Genomic DNA, 11,006 nt, shown 5'->3' with positions numbered 1-11,006 from the left:
GGCGTGGCGTCTGGGGAGGCGTGGCGTCTGGGGGGCGTGGCGTCTGGGGGGAGGCATGGCGGCAAGAGTTGATTAGTGGTTAGGAGAGGACCTCACCATCCTTCACTGCTTGGGTTAGAGCTAAGTCACACTGTGTTGAGGAAAACCTTCTCTAAAAAGAAGCAGAGAAAGGAGCGGGTGTATGCAGGGCAGGGCATGGTGGAGAAAAGGGGTGGGGTGGGCTGGGCTTGGGAGCTGTAGGAGAGTAGATGGCCTGTGTGTGAGTGGAGAGGGGAAGAGGCCAGAGAGGATGAAGGGCAACGGGATTTGGGTGTCTGAGTTGGCTATCTACTGACCACGTGACCCACTGTAAATATTACCCTTGTTGTTGCTTAACGTCCCCTGTAATCTAAGCTTAGTGAGTAGTAATATGACATCCATGATGTCTTGGAATCACGGAATGCTATTCTTATCTTCAATAATTCCTGCCTTAGTTTTATTAAACAAAAGGAAAGCCTGAACCTTCATTAGAAACCTTAAAGCAGTTTCTGTCAGAAGATCTTTTAATTTTTAAAGAAAAAAAATTTTAATGAATCTCTCCTCCTCCCCCACATCATCATCATCATCATCACTGTTATTTTGGTGCTATGCATATGAGTGCAGTTGCCCGAGAAGGCCAGAAGTCAGAGGCATCAGATTCCCTCTGGTACTAGAGTTACAGGCAGCTTCGAGGGGCCATGTGGCTGCTGGGACTCAAACACTCATCCTTTGTAGGAGCTGTGTGCACTTCTTGCCACTAAGCCCTCTCTCCAGTGCTCCAAAATAGTTTTAATGTACATAAAAGTAAAATAGTAATCGTCTTAGTTAGGGTTTTACTGCTGTGAACAGACACCATGACCAAGGCAACTCTCAGAACGGACCACATTTGACTTGGGGCTGGTTTACAGGTTCAGAGGTTCAGTCCATTATCATCATGGTGGCATGCAGGCAGACATGGTGCAGGAGAGGTATCTGAGACTTTTACATCTGAATCTAAAGGCGGTAGGAAGAGAGAATGAGCCACTGGGCGTGTCTTGTGCTTCTAAAACGCCAAAGCCCACCCACAATGACACACTTCCTCCAATAGACCACACCCACTCCAATAAAGCCACACCTCCTAATAGTACCACTCCCTGTGAGCCCATGGGGTGCATTTTTCATTCAAACCACCACAGAAATGAAACCCACACCCATCTTCCTCAGAGTCCAGAGTATATTAATTATTTTTCTCACTCCTGTAACAAAACACCTGACAGAATTTACTTAAGGGAAACATTTATTGTGACTCAGGTTTAGTACCTGGTGGTGGAGTAGCTCATGGCAGCAAGAATATGAGGCAGCAGGAGATGAGGACTCAGACTGCAGCTAGCCTGGGCTACACCCCTCAAAAGCTCATCCCCAGTGACCCACTTCTGAAAGCTCTGTGCACAGCCCAAGGGTGACAACGTTTCAATATAGCACTGCACGCCAATCAGGCAACCAAGTGTTGGAGCACACGATTCCACTGAGGGCACTTTTTAAAAATTGGATATTTTCTTTTTTTTATTATCCCCTTTTCCGGGATAACATTTGAAATGTAAAAAAGAAAACACCCCCCACCCCACACACACACCCAAAAACCCTATCCTACCTCCTTCCCCCTGCTTCTATGAGTCTGTTCCCCACCCACCCACTCACTGCCCACCTCCCCGCCCTCGCATTCCATCAAGCTGTCACAGGACTAAGGCCTCTTCTCTCATTGATGCCTGACAAGACCACCTCTGCTACATATGCGGCTGGGGCCATGGGTCCCTCTATGTGTATTCCTTGGTTGGTGGCTTAGTCCCTAGGATCTCTAGGAATTCTGGTTGGTTGATATTATTCTTCCTATGAGGTTGCAAACCCCTTCAGCTACTTCGGTCCATTCTCTAATTCCTCCATTGAGGACCCTGCGCTCAGTCCGGTAGTTGGCTGCAATCCGCCTACAGAGAGCATCTAAAATTCCAGCTCCAACCTGCTACAAATGCTTATCTTTCTTCAACTCAGTTACTTAAAGTGAGTTTCAGAGTTATATCATTTTATTATAGATACTTTATATCTATATATGTCTGTCTATCTGTGTCTGTCTGTGTGTGTGTGTTTTACAGTACATTCATCTGGTCAGTCTTGGCTATCATTCCTTAGAGACAGACGCCATCAACATTGTTTTTTGAGACAGGGTCTCTCATTGGATTGCTGCTTGCTGTAGTGTGTCTGACAAAGAGTCCTAGGGGTTGCCCATCTCTGTCTCCCTAGAGCTAGAGTATTACCATGCCTGCATGACTTTCTCTCCCCTTAGGTTCTGGGTCCCTAACTTACATCTTTGTGCTTGTACAACCAAGGCTTTACCTGACGAGCTATTCTCCCAGCCAGATATCTTTCTGAAAGGGAAGGACCACTTCTTAAAAATGGAGCTACCATACCATTATCATGTAGAAAAAAATTACCAATTATGGTAAATTTTACTATAGTCGGGGCTGAAATTTCACAAATGTTTTTGTTTGGTTTTGTTTTTATGTAAATTTAACACAAAAGGCATACAGATGTCCATATAGTTTGGGTGGCCATTAAGAATAATTTTCTATTACATTCCATCATTTGGTGGGGTTAGCAAACAATGATATCCTGTCATTCTTTCTTTGGTCACTGGCATTCTATTAAAACGAAGAACATTTTCCTCACCAGATATATAGTTGACGTGCTGTTGAGGAAGCGAAAGCTTCGTTCCTTTCTTTATTTATGAGTGTTCTGAAAAAGAAAGTTAAACCTCTAATGCCTTCTGAGGGCAACCAATAAAACATTTTTAAATTGGGTATAGCCATGGGTGCTTTTAAAACACATATGACCCTTTGATCTACTCCCGAGGTGTGCCCTTTGATGTCCTCTGGCCTCCTCAGGGGGGCCCTGCTTACTCTGACACACTCACAGTCGTGGGTGGTCATCTTCTGCTTTGTCAGAGAGGTGTCTGAGCTCTCTCTTCATGTCCTGCCTGCCCCAAACCTGGGGCTGTTCCTCCTCACAAGATCCCTGGTTCCCTTCAGTGAGCGGTATTTAGAGACCACAATGAACGTGCTCACTGTTAGTGGGTGAGAAATGTCTTTTTATTATACTCGATCATGGGTAAAGATAGGAAATAGTTTCCACCTATGGAGTAAGCCATCAGGAATGTATGGCGATAGTTATGGTTTAAGCTAGACCTTTGCTCAAACTTTTGGCCTTGTGTTTATATCTTGTATCTTCAATACTTAAGAACCAAAGTCTCTAACATAGTCATGTATCTGTTATATTTAGGTATAATCATGTATGGTTATGTGGACATATAATCCCTCACTGTTATTAATCACAGTATGATTCCTAAAAGTTTTCATTACTAATTAATTTTAGTTTCTGTGCAGAATATATCTTTCTAAGAAGGACTAGCCAACCAGTGTTTTGAAGACATATTTAAAATAAATCCTTTCTGGAAGATGAGAGCAGAAATTCAATTGCATGTTGTATTTATATCTTTGCTTTTTAAAAATAAGACGCTTTTTTTTTATTATAACCATGGTTGGCTATTATTTTCAAATACCCACATTGTTTTTTTCTTTCTTTGTATTTTATTGTATTTTTATTTTCTGTAGCCTTACAAAGCCGTTAAGATTCCCGATGGGGTTTTCCTGTGGGCTGCATTTGGTTGGTTTTCCGACCCCAACTCCCCCTTGTCTCCTGTCCCCTTTCCTGCTGCCTCTTCCACTCCCAGCCCTTCCCCTTCACGTGGCTCTGCTGTCTTCCCTAGCCCACTCCCTTTGAATGTCCTTTCTTTTAGTCACATTGTGTCTCTTGCTGGTTTCTTGGCCTTTACCCGTGTAGCCTCCCACCTGATCTATGCATTTAACAATTAGAGGGTAGATTCACATATGAATGAGAATGTAAGGTAAACTACCCACATTATTTAAAAGGCAAATTTATATAGATATGAACATAAATGATATATTACATATAACATATATAATGAAGATTTATTCGAGGGTCTGGTTTTATTCATTTTGCCTGCCTTGCTTCTTTTTTCCCAGTATGTATAAACATTTTAAATGATAACGTAGACAAAATATACGTTTTGAACTTCCCCCTCCTGTAGACTATAGACGATGGATCATCTGTGTGTACTGTCCTGCCTTCTTCTTCTCTCTCGATCACAGTCTTTGCTGTGCGTCAGTACGGGGAGGTTTCCTTCTCCCTCCTGAAGTGCAGTTGCTGCTGTGCAGAGCTGGCCTTCGTCCCTGAGCCTCTGCTGACAGTGTTTGCGTGCATGTCCGTCTCTCCCCACTATGCTGCATTTTCCAGTCAGTCTAGGGAAGAGATTTCTGGACATGGGCATACTGGCTCAGAAAATAAGCGCCTGTGGAAGTTTGGTAGGTTAATGCTAAATTCTGCTCCATTGCATGTTTTATCTCTAGAGTTTTTTAGGTAGATTTCTAAAAGGCTATCTAATAAGATTTTAGGGGAAAAGCACTTTTGGGGGTAAATTTGAGAATACAGGCACACACACACATAATCATACAATCACACACATATACACACACTCACACACATACATACACACACATTCACACACACATATACACACAGACATACTCACATATACTCACAGAGACTCACATATACACATTCACACACATACACACACATAGATATATACACATTCATACACATATACATATACTTACACACTCACACACATGCACACATACCCTCCCACATACACACACTCACACACATATATACACACTCACACATACATACACATACATACATATACACATGCATACATACACACATTCATACACATATACACATACTTACACATACATACACATATACCCATACTTACACATACATACACATGTACCCATACTCATATATATACACACATACCCACACTCACATATACACATTCATGCACATATACACATACTTACACACTCACATACATATATATATACACACACATACTCACACACATACATACACACACACTCAAACACACACCCTTAATGCAAACATGGGCCTCAGAGATGAACCTCTTGGTCCTTTGTTTCCCAAAGCTTTCTGCTTTTCCAAGCTGCTAACTTGGCACCTCTCAATTTGCCTGCTGTCATTTGCTATTTAACAAAGAGTCAACACAATGGCCGCCCACCACAGATTCTCCATTTGGGTAGGGAGATAGCATGCAACATCCAATATAGACAAATGGCCAACTGACAAAATCAGGGGCTTCCATAGACCTCCTTGGATGGCTGGGAATTAAGATCTTTTAGTGCTTCTCAGGACAAATGTGTCCTTAAAATTGCACAAACTGAACCTTAACTCTGGAATGTTCAGCTCTGTCTGATCCTCTACTGTATTACCATGTATCTACCCATGTCCATGCTGTATTAGCATATATTCATTGTTCAAAATAACAGGTCTCACTAGTTCATCTCCATGCCTGCAGATACTATATCCTTTGAGTCCCCTTTTCAGTGATTGTTTTTCATGGTTTGAAACATGAAAATCCCCAAACAGCCCCCCCCCATTACATCACAGCCATAGGTAACCTTGAGACATTGGCCTCAGGGTCTTCACTGTATGGGAACAGACTGCTCTCCCTGGAGGAGCAGGCATTGCTTTGAACTTTGAACTTTTGAAAAGAGAGAAGAAAAGGAGGAAAAGTCTTGGGGTCAGGGTGAGATCTGACAAGAGCTTGCCAGTGCCTTTGATTATGGCTAAGATAGTCACGTGTACATAGTACAACCGAACCCTGTGTCAGGCAGGATGTGGCTTGGGCAGCTTGGCTTTGCTGAGTTCTCCAGTCTTTCTTTGTCCCTTCAGACGTTTTAGTGAATTTCATTGAACAAAAGGGGTTAAGTGTGTTTTAAACATTCTGTTTGAGAGTCGGATTAAAATTTGAATTACACACAGTCACTCCAGAGGTGTTAAAGAAGATATGCTATCTCAAGAATTATTGTCACATTCACCAATGAAAAAGCGGAAGTCTCAAGACCTCGTCACATTTTTACCTGGTGGCAGAACTCAGTGAAAAGCCAGGGTCTTTAGAGTAATATTGTTGTCTTTATTTTATTTTTAAATTTTATCTTGGAGATATGGTCTCTCTATATAGCAGAGGTTGGGCATGGAACTCATTGGATAGCCCAGATTAGCTGGAAGTCATGATCATCCTCCTGCCTCAGCCTTCTGGATGTTGGAATTACAGATGCATGCCACAACACCTGGCTAAGTCTCCATCAGAGCCTGAGCAACTTGGTGCACATTTTATCAGGGGGGAGATGCAGTCACTTCGTAAGGGGATTTAGCAATGACCACACAAATCAGTTCATGGAAGCCTGTTCCCCTTTCCTTTTTTTTTTTGTTTTTTGTTTGTTTGTTTGTTTGTTTGTTTTTTTCAAGACAGGGTTTCTCTGTATAGCCCTGGCTGTCCTGGAACTCACTTTGTAGACCAGGCTGGCCTCGAACTCAGAAATCCGCCTGCATCTGCCTCCTGAGTGTTGGGATTAAAGGCAAGCGTCACCATGCCCAGCCCCCTTTCCTTTTTTATAGGCTTAAAACATAGCACAGTTGTCTTAGGGGCTATGTCTTTGGACTTCAGATTAACAGCGTCCTTCAGTTCAGTTTCCTTACTTCCGTTACAAAGACATATTTTTATTTTATTGCAAACTGATCAGAAACCATCTTACAGCCCAGCTGGCAGTTTGGGTAGCCTGTTCTGAGTTTTGAACCACTTAAGACTTCTCCAGAGTGAACTTGAAATCGCGGGTGTACAACCATTTACGGCGGCATTGTCTGCCTTTGGATAGCGCACAGACAGTTCCCTGGTGGCCTCAAACTCTGCAGTACTCTGCAGTTTGCATTGTGTTCCCTTCCAGGACCAGATCTTCATGGAGAATGTGGGCGCCGTGAAGCAGCTGTGCAAACTCACCAACAACCTGGAAGAAAGAATAGAGGAGTTAGAAATATGGAACAAAAAGCTGGCCAGGCTAAAACGCCTCAGTAGCAGCTGGAAGTCCTCCATCAGCGAAGCCAGTTCCATCAGGTACGTTCAGAAGTTTGGGGAAGGCAAAGGGTAGGTTCCTCCCAGAGGAGACCACTCTATACCTGGCCTTGTGGATGAAGCAACACAGCTACACTGTCAGGCCCTGAGGTTCATAGTCCTGCCTTGGAATCTGCAGGATGCAAACCCCTCCTGATTATCTTTGTTACCTTTTCTGTTGGTGGTTTTAAAAGGAAGCCCCAGGACTCTGTTTAAGCGCCTGGATCATTAGAGGAAATGCTAAATATTAGCAAAAACATGTTTTCCCCTTCAAGGAGAAGAGGTGGTCATTTCTAAATTTGAAATGAAAAATCAATTTTGATTCTCGGGGATGGGGGTGGGTGAAGTTATTTTATTGGCTGTCCTTAGTTCCTAAGGAATTAAATGCCATTTCCTGGGCTCTAGTTTTTTTGTTTTTTTTTTTAAAGACAGAAATAATGTTAATGCAATCATTAATGTTTACTAAAGCCCTCTCTCCACCCCTACACAAAAGAACTCCAATTGCTGTGGCTTTTCTTTTTTCAAATTATCACTGTCTTACAAAAGGAAGGTCCTACTGCTGAGTTGTGACAGCCTGAGCCTTTGTCACATGCCTCCTAGAGAGGCATTTGAATAGTAATCAATTTTCTCTCTCTCTCTCTCTTAAAGCAAATTGAGCAGAGCTGTTAGTGCATCTTCAGCCAGAAGGACAGGTTCCAAAAAGCCCACCAAGGTAAAGAGACTGAAATGTAAATGAGCAGAGATGCTGTTCTCTAGACCAAACACTGAAATGTAAATGGAAGTTTTAGCCTGCCTCCTGTGGTAGATCTGTCTCCCAGCTACTGGGGGATGGGGCATGGGGGAGAAAGAAGGCATGTGAGGCGGAGGCAGAAAGATGGAGAGAGCAAAGCCTGCCTTTTATTAGAGCGTGGAATATAAAATGAGTTTAGGATGAGCCTGGGCAACATCGTCAGAGTCTTGTCTCAAAATCAAAACACAGAAGACAGGCTGTGGGAGTAGCTCACCACAGTAGAGCTCGCCTCACACATGAGTGGTCCTGTTTTAGATCCACAGTAACAAGTACCACACATACACACAGGTGCACACATGCAATCACACAAATACATTCACACACACACACGAGTGCTTGAGCACACACACACACACACACATATACACACAGGTGCACAAACGCAAATGCACAAACACGTGTTCACACACACACACATATATACACCCAGGGGCACACATGCAAATGCACAAACACAAACACGTGTTCACACATACACTGCGCACACACCCACACCCACAGGCACACACACTCGAGCACACACACATATATACACCCAGGTGCATACATGCAAATGCACAAACACAAACACGTGTTCAGACACACACTGCACAGGTGCACACATGTAAACATACAAACACACACATTCACACACACTGAACACACACACTGCACACACACACACACCTGTACACACACAAACAGGTTTTTAGAGGAATTGATCAGAAATTGGTCTGTTTCCCTCATTTGCATTCTTTGGCAGGTGTGTTAATGACTACTAACAACAAAAGCCTAAAGAGTCCGAAACATGTCCAGACCACTTCAGACATGACCAACCAGTTATTGTTTAATGAACATCCTCTAGTGAACCCCATCTCTGAAGGAACCCCATCCAACAGCCTTCACATGGAACATCAACATATACATGTAGACATCTTTATACTTGTGTATGTATGTATGTATGTGTACATATGTATATATATACATATATATATATGTATGTATTGCTGTGAGACATTTATTCCTGGGGAGACATGAACAAATATGTACTTACCTCAGATAAAGAACCCGTGACAGACCAAAATATGGATACCACAAAAGTCCAACTTGATGAGCCAGTGAGTTTTAACGGGGTTATACCCGTATGGGTGAGGAGCTACTTACAGAAGCAAACATGACTCAAAGACAGCTGCAGCACCAAAGCCCACCCCAGCACGGGTGTCAGCTCACAGAGCTGGGAACCTGGAGCACACAGCACACCTGCAGGCAGCTTAGCAGGTTGGACAGCATCCTATCCAGGTGGCTCTGTGGTTCTGAGCCTTTTCCCAGCAGCTCAGGTGGGCTTTTGTTCATCTGCTCTGTTCAGGGGGCTGGGCTTGTCTGGGTGTCTTTTGCAGCTTGTTGTGTCTGTGAGAGAGTGCCACTCAGAGGTGTTACTGATTGTATACTCAGGATGGGAGCGACCTAGTGAATCTGGTCAGTTTCCATGGCTTCCTGAGGATGTTTTGAAGTTTTATTTCCTATCTTAAGGAGCTTTCTCTGTAGGAAGAAATGTTTCAGCAGCAGAGGAAAATGCATGCTCTCTGTCTCAGTCTGTGTCTCTCAGTCTCTGTCTGTATGACATACACATACATACATGCACACATATGTACATACATGCTCATGTATTCATTGATAAGCCATAAAGACATTTTGCATAATACCTAAGTTGCCTGATATTTCCTCCTTTTTTACATACAGAACAAGTAGGTCACAGAGCACAGTGTTTAAAACTGCAGACTACAAAGCTGGCAAGTTTGGACTCAAACTCTGGCTTCAAGACTTTTTAGCTATCTATCTCTGGTGAGAAACCTGGCCTTCCTATGCCTTCTTCTGTCTCCAAGTGTGGATTGGATGGTCATCTTCCTCCAAGCATTGCTGACTGTGAGGATACTATACATTAGTGTTTGTGAAGCATCTACTCAGAATGCCTGGACACAGCAAATGCTGGGTACACACTCATGATTGCCGTTTTTAAAGCTTTATTTATTTTGTATACAATGGTTTGCCTGCATGTATGTATGCATGTATGCCAGAAGATGGCACCATCTCGTTACAGATGGTTATGAGCCACTATGTGGTTGCTGGGAATTGAACCCAGGACCTCTTAACCACTGAGCTGTCTCTTCAGCCCACACTCATGATTGTTAATGTTTCAAACCCACCATCATTGTGGTTCCCATGGTGTGTGGCAGAAATGGTCCAGGGATTTTGATAAGGTACAAGCAATGACGCTCTGGTCACCCCTGTGCTGTCCCAGTAGCACTCTCTGTTTCTGTGACACTGACTTCCCTTGCCTGACACTAGGTGACCTTTGCTTCTAGAGGCCTGCTAGGGTCACTGGGTGCACCTAGACTAAGTGGTGACTGCTCATGATCACCATGCTACTGGGGACAGCTAACAGACCTCCAGGTGCTAAGGAACATGGGTAGGGATGGCACAGCTCTTCCTGCTGGACAAGACACATTCTGGAGGAAGTTGAGGCCACCTCAGTGTAATGCTGATACAATCAATAGGACCACCCTTACTTTTCTCTACTTCACTCAGGCATCCTCAGGACACTCCCAAAGAGGTGTAGGAAGGGTGCCGCTCACAGATTGTGACTTCCAGACTTGCTTCCAATGGCATCATGGAAGAAGACTTTTTTCTAGTAGCCTCCAGGCTTGTGAACTTTTTAAAAAGTCAAAGATTCAACACTTCCCTTTTACACTGGAGAGCATGTTTCTTAACCAGATAACAAGTCCAAGAAGTAACTAAAGCTATTTCTTAGTTGTTCCCATTCCTGTAGACCCTTTGGTCAAAATCATGATTGTTAAGCTCCGTCCTACAGTTACCTGACAACAGCCAGGTGTGCCCGACTCACTATAAAAGGGGCTGCTTGCCCCCTCCTCTCTCTCTTGGTCTCCTGCCTTCTTCCTCCCACTTTGTCCTCTCACCCCTTTCCCCTCTCTCCCTATTCCCCTCCCCGACTCCATATGCTCATGGCTGGCCTCTACTTCTCTTCTCTTCTCTTCTCTTCTCTTCTCTTCTCTTCTCTTCTCTTCTCTTCTCTTCTCTTCTCTTCTCTTCTCTTCTCTTCTCTCCTCTCCTCTC

The 11,006-nt window shown here is 43.6% G+C and overlaps 1 protein-coding gene across 1 annotated transcript in view; it reads left to right on the top strand.

The window, feature by feature from the left end:
- Myrfl (myelin regulatory factor like) overlaps nucleotides 1–11,006 on the top strand; it is a 120,197-nt gene that overhangs the window by 84,646 nt on the left and 24,545 nt on the right. Inside the window, exons 14-15 of the mRNA XM_021173503.2 lie at nucleotides 6,942–7,108; nucleotides 7,754–7,817. Of these exons, the coding sequence (XP_021029162.1) occupies nucleotides 6,942–7,108; nucleotides 7,754–7,817 (231 nt within the window). The remainder of the gene's footprint in view (nucleotides 1–6,941; nucleotides 7,109–7,753; nucleotides 7,818–11,006) is intronic.

The sequence above is a fragment of the Mus caroli genome, chromosome 10, assembly GCF_900094665.2.
Source record: "Mus caroli chromosome 10, CAROLI_EIJ_v1.1, whole genome shotgun sequence".
NCBI lineage: Eukaryota > Metazoa > Chordata > Mammalia > Rodentia > Muridae > Mus > Mus caroli.
The sequence above is the reverse complement of the archived record's forward strand: the minus strand, read 5'-3'. Positions and strand labels throughout refer to the sequence as shown.